Source organism: Suricata suricatta, chromosome 4 (assembly GCF_006229205.1).
Source record: "Suricata suricatta isolate VVHF042 chromosome 4, meerkat_22Aug2017_6uvM2_HiC, whole genome shotgun sequence".
In the NCBI taxonomy this organism is placed as follows: domain Eukaryota; kingdom Metazoa; phylum Chordata; class Mammalia; order Carnivora; family Herpestidae; genus Suricata; species Suricata suricatta.
Window position 1 is genome coordinate 114796328 of NC_043703.1, and position 14112 is coordinate 114810439.

Sequence of the window (14112 nt, forward strand, 5' to 3'; positions counted from 1 at the left end):
ACAGGCCTGGAATGAGTTTGCTCCGTTAGTAACCAAATCTGGGCACTGTGCTTAGCTGGACCATTCACCACCCATCTGTCCAGCCAGGATTTACTGGGCGCCAGTCACGGCCAGGGCCTGCCAGACACGTGACCCCTCCCCACCCCAGTGTCTTCCTTCCTGCTCCTCATGACCCTTCGGCTGCCCTTTCTGTTCCCAGAAGTACCTCCGGAGGCGCAAGTATTCCCTCTTTGCTGCCTTCTACTCGGCCTCCATGCTCCAGGATGTTGATGATGCCATCCAGTTTGAGGTCAGCATCGGGAACTACGGTAACAAGTTCGACACTACCTGCCTGCCGCTGGCGTCCACCACGCAGTACAGCCGGGCGGTCTTTGACGGTGAGGCCAGAGGCTGTGCGCCTGGCTGGGACCCAGACCACAGAGCAGGGGCTGAACCCTCGATCCTGCTTCTCACGGAAAGCTGCCGGAGGCCCACCCAAAGGCCCTGACCCAGGCAAACCTATTTGGGGTGACCCCCTGCCCTGTCCCCCTGTGCTATCCCCCACTCCCTGCTCACCTCCAGATGGGTCCCTGCTGCCAGGGCCACAGGTAGTGCTCCTGAAACTGGCTGTGATCAGCACTGATCCTGACCTAGGGCAATAGTTGATTTCATGCTGGCTTGGCGAAGAGATTTTGGAGAGTGTGGGTTTCCAGGGTCCTCCTAACAACCCCTCTGTTTGGATGAGCTAAAGAGCCCTAATGAGAGCAGTTGCTGTTTGTTCCACACACGAAGGGAGCTCAGGCACCTTGTTTGGACCCTGGGGCATATGCATGTCCAAGGGAGTTCTTGGGAGAAAGGAGCAGGTGCCTGAATCTGCCCCACCCTTGGTCCCTCCCCCCCACCCCTGTGCTCCTGGCTCAGTACCAGGCCCTTTGCATTCTTCCAGGGTGCCACTACTACTACTTGCCCTGGGGCAACGTGAAGCCCGTGGTGGTGCTGTCATCCTACTGGGAGGACATCAGCCACAGGGTCGAGGCTCAGAACCAGCTGCTCAGGATCGCCGACCGCCTGGTGAGTAGAAGTTATCTCACACCTGTGCACACCTCGTGCATGCCCCTTGCCCCCGCAGGGGGCCTTCGGACCAGGGAGAGGGAGTGAGAGGGATCTGGGGAGCCCAGGCTGAGGTAGGAGACAGTGCAGAGAAGGAACTGAGTGGAACCAAGCTGGAGCAGCAGGATGGAGCCTTGCACCCATCCATCCATTCATTCACCAGCTGCCTTTGACTCTTACCACACTCAGGGGGTTGTGCCGGAGGCTTGCCGCCCTAGTAGACTTGAGCAAGAACGCCTTCAGGAGGCAGTTCAGAGAAGGCAAGCACAGGTTCACCCCACACCTCTCATACAGAGCTTCCAAACTGAAGTGCAGGTGACCCTCCAGGAGAACCACAGGGAAGGATGGGGGCTTAGAGGAGGGAGAGGGCCAAGGAGCACTGGGAGGGCATCGCAGAGGCCATGAGGGGATGGGAGGCGGGAGCCCTGTTAGGCTGCCGTTGCGGTGGTCCAGGAGCAGTGATGAGGCACCCGGCAGGAGGAACCTCAGGAACACAGCTGCAGGACTTGGGCTAGAAGGACTTGGTGGCTGAGGACTTGGAAAGGCAAGGAGAAGCAGAGGGTACGAGGTCAGATGGTGAACCCTGCTTTGGAGGTGACCAAGGGGCCCTCTGGGAGGCTTCCCTGTGGATGCTGAGAGCAGAGGGCCTGGCATTTGGCCAGAGAGTGGAGGACAACAAAGCGGACACAGGTGTAGAGGCCAAGGGCGTGCAGCTGGTGATCGTGGTGGTGGCTTCAGGCTGTTTGTGTGCTTACACGGAGGCTCATCCAGAAGGTGTGGCCCAAGGGAACCTCAGGGAGGCAGGGGCGGTCACGCTGCTGGAGCAGGCTGGGAGCAGCGGGGTGCGGGGAGGGGGTTGCAGAGGCTTGGGCACGTCTGTGGGTATGGAGGTGAGCACAGTGAGAAGGGTGGCGGAGAGGTGGAGGGGTGGAGGTCTTGGAGGGGCAAGGAGGGGATACAGGCCTACGTGAAGGCATGGTGAAGGCATGGTGGCCGACCTTCCTGAGACTGGCAGCTCTTGGGGAAGGAGGAGACCAGCCAGCACCCAGGTTCCGGAGGGCGTGGTGTCCGTGTTTTGTGGGTCCAGACTACTTGGGGGTCAGCCGTTCTCCCACAGGATGCTCCCTGAGGGCCCAGACTGGGTGTCTTTCCTGAGGCCTGTCCTCAGAATGGCATGTGCCCAGGAAGGCTGACAGGTGGGGAGGGGACTTGAGAAGACTGAGGGGTAAGCCCTGGACCTGACAGTTATTCGGTGAGAGCTCTCTGCCTCCCTGCTTGGGCCGAGGCCCTTGGAAATAGCTGCAGAGGAACCCCAGGAGGAGACGGGTGTGGCCTGGAAGGGACGGGGCTGTGAGTCTGGAGAGGGAACTCCCTGCTCTTGGAGGTTGTGTGAGTGTTCCTGAAGGAAGGATCGGGAAGAGATGCACCCTTCCAGTGGGGACTGGTGTGGGCTCAGCAGGCCTTCACCTGTGAAATGTCAGACTGGCTCGAGGGGGTCCCGTGAGGAGCGGAATGCGCGGAGTCCTGTGGCAGCGTGTGCACGGCACTCAAGTCCCACGATCAGGCCTGCGGTTGGGGTCCCAGGCTTGGGAATTTGGATCTGTTTGGTGTGGGGAGCCCCGGAAGGTTCTTGAGGCAAGACAGAGTCCGGTTTGTTGGGTCTGGGCTCTGCCTTCTCTCCTCTACCTGTTCTCTCCTTCGGCTCCGGGTGATGGATTCAGACATTGGTAATGGGGCCTGGGTGTTGGGGGTCTGGTGTGTACCTTCTGCCCTAAGTGATGGTCCCAACGCTTGCCTGCCTGTTCCGCAGGAAGCTGGCCTGGAGCGAGTCCACCTGGCCCTGAAGGCGCAGTGCAGCAGTGAGGACATGGGCTCCCTGTTGGCTCAGCTGATGGATGAGCTCATCTCAGACTGCAGGTAGGGGGTGCCTGGCACCCACACACCCTTCCCTTCTGGCTCGGCCAGGCCCTCGCCCTAGGAGTGTTCGTGTGTGGCAGTGAGTGGCGGCATGTCTCCCCAGCCACGTTTGGCCAGCAGTCCAGCCCGTGCTGAGTCCAAAGGTGGTGGAGCCAGCGCGGGGAGTTGAAAAGGTGACATTTAGAGCAGGTCATAAATCTCCCTGCAGCAGCGGCAGCTGCGGGCCTGGGGCGGCCCGGCTCACCTGAATGGGGACCATTGTGTCTCTGATCCCCGACCTCCTAGTTCCCTGATGGAATCTCCAGGAGGAGCTGGCTGGTGGGGGTGACAGCGCCCCTCCTCCTCAAGGCCACGTCGGGGACCCTGCTTTCTATTGAACCTTCTATTGATACGGCTGATTGTCAACTTCAGGGAAAGAAGGCTCTGGGGGTGATGGAAAGTGGGGGTGATCAGAGGCCCAGCAGAAAGGGAAGCATCTCAGCCTCCCCTCCACTGCTGGGTGATTTGGAGCTCACCACCCACCTGTTCTGAGCCTCGGTTTCCTGATCTTCAACTGCATATTAAGAAAAATTGCTTATAATAGCATGTAAGCAAAATGATTGGTCTTTCAGGAAGTATTTAATAAATGGTAGCTATAATTATGATTAAGAAAAAATGTCAGAAGACCTAGCTTCTTGTCCCTTTAACCAGCATTGTGGCTTTGGGCTGCTTCATTTCTCTGGGCCTCAGTTTTCTAAGCTGTTAAATGGGCTTAATGATACACGGTTGTTTTTCTGTTGTCTGTGGCATTAAGTATAAATGTATGAAACTGTATTCTATGCTTCTCTCAATCTTATCATCCTCCTTCATGCTGAATGGCCGAAAAGTGCCTTCATACTCAGAAATTGGTAACCGTGGCACAATGCCTACTCATTTTCTGTATCCTGCAGTGCATCTTTATCAAACAAAACATTACCCCAAAGAAACTCCCCTGCCCCACAGTGGTGGAATTCCAGGCAGATCATTCACGTGTTCCCCAAACCTTTCTGAAGCCTGGTGGGCTCCGTGCCAGACACTGAAAGCCTACTGATGAGGCTGCAGCTTCAGCCCTCCCGAGGTGACAGATGCAAAAGTGAGCAAATGAAGCAGAGTATGTTGGGGAGTTAGAGGCAGGTGCCGTAAGAGTTCAGAGCAGGTGCATCAAGCTCAAGTTGAATTTAGGGAAGGTTTCTGGAGTACGGGATGCCTCTGATGTGAACTCCGAAGGAGGAGTGGGAGCCAGCCTTTGGAGAGGGAACTGTCCATGCAAGGGTGTGGAAGCCTGAAATGCCTGCTTCCTCTCTGGGTTGGCAGGGGAAGATGAAGCCCAAATGGGACAGATAGGCCTCAGGGGTCCGCCAAGGTGAGCTCGGCTCTGGGAGGCTTTGGTTGGGGCCACAGGGGTCCTTGTGGTTCAGAGGCACACCTTGACTGTAGTGTGAGCCATGGGGTTGGTTGGATGGTAAGTGGACATTGGATGAAGGTATCACCCAAGCCAGGACATGGGGAGGGATGGGGGCTGAGAGAGGCACAGGGCAGTGTGGACTCCTTAGGAGGCATCTAATGACAACAGCCTCGTAATGACCCCTTTCTGTGCTAGGATTCACACCTCTGGTAAGTGGCTGGGCCTGATTGGATGTGGGGCCTCAAGGAAGGTCCAGAATAATCCCCTAGCTCTGGCCAGAGCAGCTAGGTAGACATAGGACTATTCTCAGAGGGGATCAGTGGGAGATGAGCAGCTTTAGAAGACAAGGAGCGTAGGACTGGCCGTGTTGGGTGGGAGGTACCTGAGGACATCTGTGGTCTGGAGGTTGGAGGACAGAGTGAGGCTGGAGGGGCACATGGGGCGCGGTCGGCTCAGAGCCTGACAGCCCAGGCGTGGAGGGCGGGCAGGGCCCTGGGCTCTACCCGCAGCACTGCTCCTGACTCATGGTCGTGTGGACCTTGGGAGGTCTCAGGTGCCTGAAACATCGGAGACGGGTGGGACCAGAGTCCTGGGCTGCCCTCATTGCCCCCTCAGGACTCTGGTCTCACATTTCTGCCGAAGCCTGGTCCTCTCTGAGTCCCCCTCCTGGGAACAGAAGTTGCCTGGGCCCCCCCCGAAGGCATTAGTCCCAGGGAAGGAGATGGGGGGAAGGTTCCCAGCTTCTTGGACTGCACAGATGGCTCTCCAGGGAGGAATACTAAGCATCAGGACCAATGCCTTCAGGCACCACTCGAGGCCACCAGTAGCTCTGAGACAGCAGCAAGATGGCTGCCTCGACCCCTGGCTCCGTGCTGACATCGTTGGAGCCTCAAACCAGTGCACCAGAGCTGACCACCAGCTTCAGCCAGTCCTGTCCCGCCTCCGAAATCGGCGTCCGCCTTTTCCCTGGTAGCCCGTCTGCGCCTGCCGGTGGTGCCCCTTCTGTTCTTCCAGGCCAGTCTTCTCCTCGGTCCTTAGACCCGCGGACCCGTCGGCCTGCTACACACCTCTGCCTGGGTGTTCCGCCAGCACAGCCAGTTCATCCTCAGGAGTCTTCCTAAAACTGTGCCATGCCACCTTGGCTTCAGCCCTCGGTGGCCCATTCTGCCTTCAGGAAAAGTCCCAGCTCTCATCCTGGTGGAGGGGCCTGTCTGTCCCCCTTCCTCTCTGCCTCATGGACCCCAGAAGTCCTACCCTCTGGCACTTTGGAGCCTCTCACTGCCCCACATGTGCTCCTTCCTGCCCCAGGGCCTCTGTCTTGTGCACAGGCTGTTCCTTCGGCCAGAATGCCGTCTGGCCCTTCTTGGCCTGACGAGCGTCCATCAGGAAGTACTTCTGCCTCTGCGGCTGCTCAGTGGGGATCTAGCCTGTTGGGTCTCTGTTCAGGGTGCTCCCTCCAGGCAGGTGAGGGTCTCCAAACCCAGCCCCCACGGTCAGGACCAGCTCATGAGGAATGGAATGAATGACTCTTGGACTAGCTCATCTTTCATGCTGGACACTGTCCCTTTCCATATGGCTATTCTTGATAAGAACACCCATTCAGTGCAGGGGGCGACAGCGACTTTGAGCATCCAGCTCTGCTCTCAGCCTTCGCGGAGCCCTGCCCCGGGCCTGCCCACCATTTCCGAGTCATCCAGGTTTGGCAGGGCAACAGCCCCTGTTTGGGGCTGGCGGCACAATAGCATCCGAGCTCCATTTTCCAGTCTCACCTTCTTTCGGTACCCCCTGCTGTGGGCTTTCCTGGGGTGGGAAAGGGCCAAGACATCTTATTGGTGGCAGTCATGGGTCCTGGCTGTTTCTGGGGGAGTCTTGGCCGGACTGGTGGCCTCCATGAAAATCTCCCTTTGGTGGTCTGTATAGCAGTCCCTCCCAGCTCCCGACCTAGGCTGGGAGCATAAATCAGCCTGGTTGGCTCAGCTCTCCATATCCAGCTCCAGATCTGCCTGCCCCCACTGTCAGGCCCACTCAGGCCTCCTTCCCAGGCAGGCCCCAGCCCAGGACTCTGGCCCAGGCCCCCCTTTACCCACCTGGCATGCCCCTCCACCCCGATCGAGTGGGCTGGGGATGGAGGCCGCCCCTCTCCTGGCCTGGGGCAGCCCCATCCGCGGCACCCTCGGGGCAGTAAATATTATATTACTACAGGGTGTGCAGTACGTGACCTGAGACAGGCCCCGGGGCTTAAGTTTCCCCGAGATGGAGTTTGCGTACTGCTCCCCCCACCCTAAAAATTCAATTAAAAAAAATAACAGGAAAAATGTAGTGCGCCGAGGGCCTGCCAGAGTGGTGTATCTGGCGGCGGCGGTGCCGCTGCGCTCCGGCGGTAATTGGTTCTGCATAGCTCGGGGAAATTGGCAGAAAAATAAATCAGCCGGGAGCCGGAGTCGAGACACTGCGGGGAGGGGAGTGTGGGGGGGGGGCTGCAAGTGGTGGGGGCAGGACTGGTGGAGCGGGTTTGACTGATGTCCTGCTTGGGAGTCAAGGGCTCGGTGGGGGTGGGGCAGGGGTGGAGCAGCCCCCGCAACCCCAGGCAAGGCTAATCCAGCGGGCTCCTGCCTGGTGAGGGAGAGCGCAGATGCCCCCATCCCACCCTCCCTGCATGACCCTTGTGTGTGTATGGACCCGCCCCTGGAGGCTACGTTGGTGAGGAAGGGCCATGTGAAGAAAGACTTCTAGGGAGCCCAGAGGGATGGGGAGAGTCAGAGTTCTTGCCTCCAAATAGGATTGAGTTTAAACCCAACCCCCACTTGGGACCTAGGGTTGTATTTCTGGGGCTGTATGTACCTCGCACCTCCTCTCCAAAGGCTTCTGGGAGGGGTGACATGGGGCGCCCCAGGTCGACACATCTGTATTGCTGGCTGCCGGCCTCCTCACAGTGTCTGTCTGCAGTGGCCTGTCGGGGGTCCATAAATTTCCTTCCTGAAGAAAGTGTGCATACAACAGAATGGATTCATTTCAGCCAAGGGCAACTTAGCACTCCAGCTTCTGCTCTGGGAGGATGCAGGGCACGGAGGGACCTGCTGGGCCCTCAGAGGGCTTGGAGTCATTTGGGCAGAGGGGATACACATGCAAAAGAGCTGCTGAGTTCCAAACACGTAGCTCCAGAATAAAGGGCTGAGGGACTTCAGAGCAGGAGGCACACAGACCAGTGTAGCGAGGGAAGGCTTCCTGGAGGAGGTGAGGGTGGAGCAGGTCCCATGGAGATGACTGTCCATGTGGGTCAGGCTGGAGAAGGCACCTAGGGCACACAGAGTTCCCAACACGCAGGTGGAGGGTGTGGGGGCTGTTTTGGGGGGGGGGGGGACTGTGTGCTTGTGTGTGTACAGCATGTGTACTTGGTCCTGGCCGACTGCCAGGTTCATCTCCTCTGTCTGTTCCTCACAGCCAGCCCCTAGGCGACATCCAAGAGACACCCTCTGCCACACACCTGGACCAGTACCTGTACAGGCTGCGCAGACGTCACCTAGGCCAGATCACTGAGGTGGCCCTGGCACTGAAACTTGGCCGCAGTGAGCTCCCTGCTGCCCTGGAGCAGGCGGAAGACTGGCTGCTGCGTCTCCGGGCCCTGGCGGAGGAGGTAGTCAAGCCCTGGAGGGTGTCTCCCTTCCTCCCGGAGAACATCAGAACTGGGAGGGACATGGGGACTTGTCTGGGGCATGATCCAGCTATGGCTGGGTGAGCTTGGACAGGTGACTCAAAGTTTCTGATCCTCAGTGTCCCCATTTGCAGCAGGAGGAGATCCTGGGTATTATGGGTGTAGTACTGTTCATAGGTGCCCCCAAATGTGCTCAGTAAGTGTCACCCAAATGTGCTCAGTAAATGTTACCCAAGTATGTCAGAGGCAGAGCTGAGACCAGGATGCCTGGCTCTAGTTCAGTGCTGGGGCCTGCTTCCCTGGGGACCTGCCAGCTAGCACCTGTCTGCACCTGGCCTCGAACCTGCCTCTCTGGTGGCCCTGCCTTTCCTGTTCTCCCCAGTGCCTCCGAGCTCCAGGGCTGAAGAGGCTGCTTTACAGTAACTCTGAACTTGGTTATATTGAATCAGGAGGTAGTGGCCACAGTTTGTCCTCACCTGCATACCACCTCTGTCCTCACCCCGGGTCAGATGTACCCACCCAGTTCCCAGGGCAAGCCAGCATTCTCCAGATTTGTCCAGAACAAAGACAAAGTTCTGCTCATATGTCTTGGGCACACTAGCTGTTGCCCATTCCGACCAGAGGTGTGTAGTCCCCCCTATGGAGGGGGGTGGGGATGATGAAGAAAGAATGTGGCAAAGGGCAGGGCGTGAGAGGGACTTCGGGAAAGGTGAGCTGTGGAAGGGAAGAGGGGAGTCCAGCAGGTAGGAGGCTGCTCAGAAGGCATCCCAAAAAGTCGGTCCTTGAGAGTGAGCCTTGTACTTGTCCCTGAGCATGTGGCCAGCTACCTGGGGGAACACTGTATTGCCCGGCCACAGGCCATGACCCCACGCAGGGGCCACGGACCAATCTGACAAAGGCTGCCTTCCATCATCTTGGCCCAGATTGACCCTGGAACTCTCAGCACAAACTGTGATATGACTGGGAAGGGTTAAGGTCAAGTGTGTGCTATTGACTGCAAGGGAACCCAGAGAGAGTTTTTCTCAAATTTAAATGTACATCAGAATCCCCAGAAGGGCTTGTTAAAACAGGTTGCAAACCCTGTCTGATCCTGCATGTCTGGCGTGGAGCCTGAGAATTTGCATTTCTAGCAAGTTCCCAGGAGCAGCTGCAGCAGCTGCTGTGTGGTTACCACATTGGGAGAGTGGTTAGGAACCTCTGTTTGGAGTCAGAGGAACCTGGATGGCTCCTACCCTCCTTGAGCTTGCATTTCCTCCCCTGGCAAATGGGGCTGCCTGTCCCTCTGCAGGGAGTAGTGCAGATGGGAAATGTCCAGTGAGGCTCCAGGAACATCAGCTGTCAGTGATGGCCCTGGTTAGTGACCCAGTGCCACCTCACTGAGCACATTTTGCTCACCAACCTTGGAAGCAGATGGGCTATGCCCTACAGTTCTAACTCATAGTGGCTCCAAGGGGCTCAGGGCCTTGCAGTTTTGTTCTGAGCCAGTCACCATTTTCAGAGTCCAAGGTAAGTAGGTCCAGAAAAGGACCAGACCCCACAAGCCCTGCTATTAGAGAGAGGAAGGTGGGAATGTCCTTTGGGAAGGGGCATATTGATGGATTCGCTGCTACTCTCAGGGGTGAGGACAAAGGGTAGCATCTTAAGTGTGATGTCCTTTCTCAGGTCAGATCAAATCCTCCAATCTCTGCCCCCACCAAGCAGCATCTATCTACCCAGGGGAGGGAGATCTAAGAACATAAGCTCAGGGCTCCAGGCAGGAGTATCTCTTTGCAGAAAATGTGGACTCAGCTCAGTGAATTTTTGGCAGGCTCCTGATGTGAGCAGAGGCAGCCTCATGCCCTGTCCTTGGGGGCTTGTAGCCACTGAAGCCAGAGGTGCCCAGCCAGCCCTGGGAGGTCAAGAGGACTCTCGAGGGTGGACGGTGGGGAGAGCTGGGAGCTGGGAGGAGAGGCGTGGGTGCCTCATGGTGGGCTGCAGGGCGTGGGCCTTTCCCACCCTGACTGCCGTCCTCTCCCCAGCCCCAGAACAGCCTGCCGGACATCATCATCTGGATGCTGCAGGGAGACAAGCGAGTGGCGTACCAGCGGGTGCCTGCCCACGAGGTCCTCTTCTCCCGGCGGGGCGCCAACTACTGCGGCAAGAATTGTGGGAAGCTGCAGACGATATTTCTGAAAGTGGGTTCTTTTTTTTTATCAAGTTGTGATCGTATTTTCTCCCAGGTTGTCCCCTTCTCGTTCTGTGTCCCCTCTTGTTTTCCATCTAATTGAGAAGCTTTAGGCTTGACTCTCAGAAGGGGCTGAGGGCTTTGTGAAAAATCATTTCCCTTCTCTCTCTCCTGCTAAATCCCTAGACCCCACATACCTGGTCTAGAAAGTTGGCAGGTGAGAGCTGGAATCCGGGGGCGCTGGGAATGAATGAGGCAGGGTCTGTGCCCCTCTGCTCCCTGGCTGTCTGGGAGGGGCTGACTCCTGAGGCTGTTCTCAGTCTCCCCAGCCAGGTCTCTGGTAGATGGGTTCAGCTCTCAGACCCCCATCCCAGCCTATAAGAGCCTTGGTACAGCCCTCCATGGCCTGTCTGAGTGCTTTGACTGCAGCTGGGATCATGCTGAGATTCAAGTTCTTCCCTGTGGGAAGGCTGCTGTTTGGGCTGCCTAAGTCTCTGGCCACTCAGGGAGCTGGGGGCTTGTAACCTAGTGCCTTTCATGTCATCCTGCCTGTACCTCTCCTCCGCTTTCTCCTCTTCTAACCCTCATCCTTGCTCCCTGTCCATCTTTTTGACTGGCCGGCCTTGGGCTGGATAACTGGATGTGAGCAGGTGCCTGAGACTCTCCATCTCCTGTTTAATGTGGGAGCAGAGAGCCAAGGCTGCTTTGCTTGGGGTATACTGGGGCCTGGTGGCCAGGACACAATTCGGGGGAATCCTTTCCTGTGCTGTGATTGCCCAGGTCTGAGAGGACAGTCCCTGTTAGAAGGGCTGTCACTGAGGCTGTCCTACTCCAGAAGGAGTGGCCCTGGAAGGCAGGCCTGCCACTTGCCACTCACTGCTCACTCCAGATGGTTCTGTAGGCATTATAAGCCATCTGGCCTTCTTCCCAGCCTCACCCATCCGCTCCAGCCCCTTGCTCTCAGCCTTCCCTCTCTCACCCCTCATTCCATCCACACTAGGACCAGCACCTGCCTCTCATCTCCCAGAAAAGTCCTTGTTGGTTAGCCTTAGCCTCAAACTTCTCAGTGGCTATTGTTCAACCTAGTCACATGTTGGCCAGTCACTCTTGTTGCCGTCCCCTTAGCTGGGTACAGAGGACAGGTTTCAACGGCACCGTGTGTGTGGACAGGTTACAGGGTTGGCTGGAATCCTATGTTACCTAACCTCTCTAAACAGTTGGTGGTCTTCTGACCTGTTAAATGAGCATGAGCTTGCCCACTTCCCAGGTTTCCAGGATTGAATTAGGTGACGCAGGTCATGGATCTTGCTGGAACGAGGTGACCAGTGAGTGTCAGTTTCTCTCTGCTCTTTTCCCCTTTTTCCCCCCATGGTGCTCCCTTGCTCCCTGGGGAGAGGAGGCTCCACCAGCATGACTGGAGGCTGACATAGAGGCAGGGGTGAGCAGATACCTGGACTTGGGGTCACTGGGGAGGCTGGCTTTGCTCAGAGAGAGAGTGGGGAGGTGTCAGGCAGTGGGCTGCCCCCTCACCTGCATACATGCCACCTGGGGCATGTGCCCACGCTATCCTAACCTGCTAGCGTCCTGCTTTTGCTCCCTGCTAAGCCAGCTCCTCGCCTCGCAGGGCAGAAGGGAAAGGAAGTCAAGGAGCTGCCGCGTCGGAGTGGGGTTAGCCAGGAAAGGCTGTCAGGCTAGAGTGCAGGTGGGGATGCACTTGAACAGGATGAACTTCAGGTCCTGACCTCTCAGCCCTTCAGCCTTCGAGAAGCACAAACTGAAAAATTTCCCCCGATTCCAAGCAAAAGAAAAAAAAAAAAGGAAAGAAAGAAAGGAAAAAAAAGATATAGAATTGTTTCTCGAAGTCTTCCCCACTGAGTTTATGAGCCCCGCCAGTAGCTCCTGAGCAAGCTCTGCAAAAATGTTGGCAGCAAGCAGAGACCAAGAAAACATTGGTGTTTCTTAACTTAAACCAAAGTTGGAAAAAATGAGCACCAGTAGAGAGGGAGAGGAGCCCCAAACTAGACATTTCTTTATTTGCTGTTGCTATTTTGGGTCCAGCAGGCTGGCCCCGTCTGGGGGAGGGCAGGGGAGAGACTGGGGGGAGAGGGGAAAGGGAGGGTCAGGCATTCCTGCCATCTCCCTGGGGCTCGTGGTTTGGAGGGAAAAGGCCACTAACCACCCCAGAGAGGGGACAGCTGAAACCAGCAGTCATGGGAGGTTTCCAGGGGGTGACATGTGGGGTCAGGGCCTCCTCTAGGCTTTACCGCGGATGAACCAAAAGCAGGGAGGCCGGGTGAAGGGTGAGAGCATCATTGTCTTGGCATGTCCTGCGTCCCTTTCTGGTCCCCTTACCTGGCCTGGGCTCTCCCTTCTGGGGTCTAGGCCTCCTCTGCCTATTGGGGACCTCTTACCTCAGTCTTCCTTTCCTCTTCTGAACCCATCAAAACCTCCTTCTCCTCTCATTCAGCCCCCACCCCACCATTGCAGAGGAGGAGGCACCCCTCCAGGCTCCTGCTCATAAAACCTAGGTACTTAATGTGCTCCTTCCTATAAGAGGCAGGGTGCTGTTCCAAGAGTGAGAACGTCTGCCCCTCAGGCCATATCTGACCATTGATTTCAATCAAACATTGAAGTAATTGTGGAGAATAAATGTTTTATGTTGGGTTGTTGTGGTTATTCCATTTTGGCAGAGCTTCTGAAAGTTTCAGGGTAACGAGCAATTGAGGACCAGTGACTAGTGGTGAACATGCTGATAAGCGCTTGAAAGGATAGGGCTATCAGATGATAGCTAGCAGCTGACAGCAAGCCAAGACAAGACGAACCAAACACAACCCCCGCCTCCAACAAACTGAAAATTCAGGAGGAAGCTTTAACCTCTTCCTCTTCCAGACCTGGATCATTGTTATCTCCTTCAGAGCTATAACTGCACCATCCAATATGGTGGCCATGAGGTTATTTACATTTAAGTTAATTAAAATGAAATAAAACTAAAAACTTAGTTCCTCAGTCACGCCAGCTACGTTTCAAGTGTTCAGTCACCACAAGGGGCTGGTGCTACCAGATTGGACCATGCGGATATAAACCATTTTCATTGCAACAGAAATGTTCTATGTTCCACTGGACAGTGTTATTCTAGAAGAAACAGAAATGGGATGTGGTGGGAGGGGAGAATGGGGTACCTTAGTCTAGGCGTGGCTCATCTTAGCAGAGAGCGCAGGTGTGGATGATGTAGTCTTCTTAGGAGAGGAGGAATCTTGGTGGGTGGGGAGAAGCCTTCTTAATTATATATTCCCAGGGCGCCTGGGTGGCTCAGTTGGTTGAGCGTCTGACCTTGGCTCAGGTCATGATCTCTCGATCTGTGGGTTGGAGTCCTGTGTTGGGCTCTGTGCTGACAGCTCAGAGCCTGGAGCCTGCTTTGGATTCTCTGTCTTCCCTCCTCTCTGCCCCTTGCCTGGCTCTTGCTCTGTCTCTCTCTCAAAAATAGACCTTAAAAAATTAAAATAATTTATATTCCCTTTCTGTGAAATTCTAGTAAGTCTTCCAATAGGACACATATCTAGGGTGTGTCAGGCTGATACATCCACTGTCTGCCCCTGTCTCAGTTGGGACATCCTGATCCTAAAGGGAATCATGGGTTTCTGTCCTTCTCTGGTACCTAGTATCCAATGGAGGGGGTGCCCGGAGCCCGGATGCCTGTGCAGATACGGGTGAAGCTCTGGTTTGGGCTTTCTGTGGATGAGAAGGAGTTCAACCAATTTGCTGAGGGAAAGCTGTCCGTCTTTGCTGAAACCGTGAGTGTGGCTGGCCTGCCCTGCCTGTCCCCCATTTCCCAAGCTGTGCTGATCCCCACTCACTTCTCCGTATTGC

The 14112-nt window shown here is 56.2% G+C and overlaps 1 protein-coding gene across 1 annotated transcript in view; it reads left to right on the top strand.

The window, feature by feature from the left end:
• Positions 1-14112, top strand: part of DYSF (dysferlin) — a 209043-nt gene that overhangs the window by 91424 nt on the left and 103507 nt on the right. Inside the window, exons 21-26 of the mRNA XM_029938519.1 lie at positions 200-377; positions 926-1050; positions 2900-3006; positions 7871-8063; positions 10100-10255; positions 13905-14036. Of these exons, the coding sequence (XP_029794379.1) occupies positions 200-377; positions 926-1050; positions 2900-3006; positions 7871-8063; positions 10100-10255; positions 13905-14036 (891 nt within the window). The remainder of the gene's footprint in view (positions 1-199; positions 378-925; positions 1051-2899; positions 3007-7870; positions 8064-10099; positions 10256-13904; positions 14037-14112) is intronic.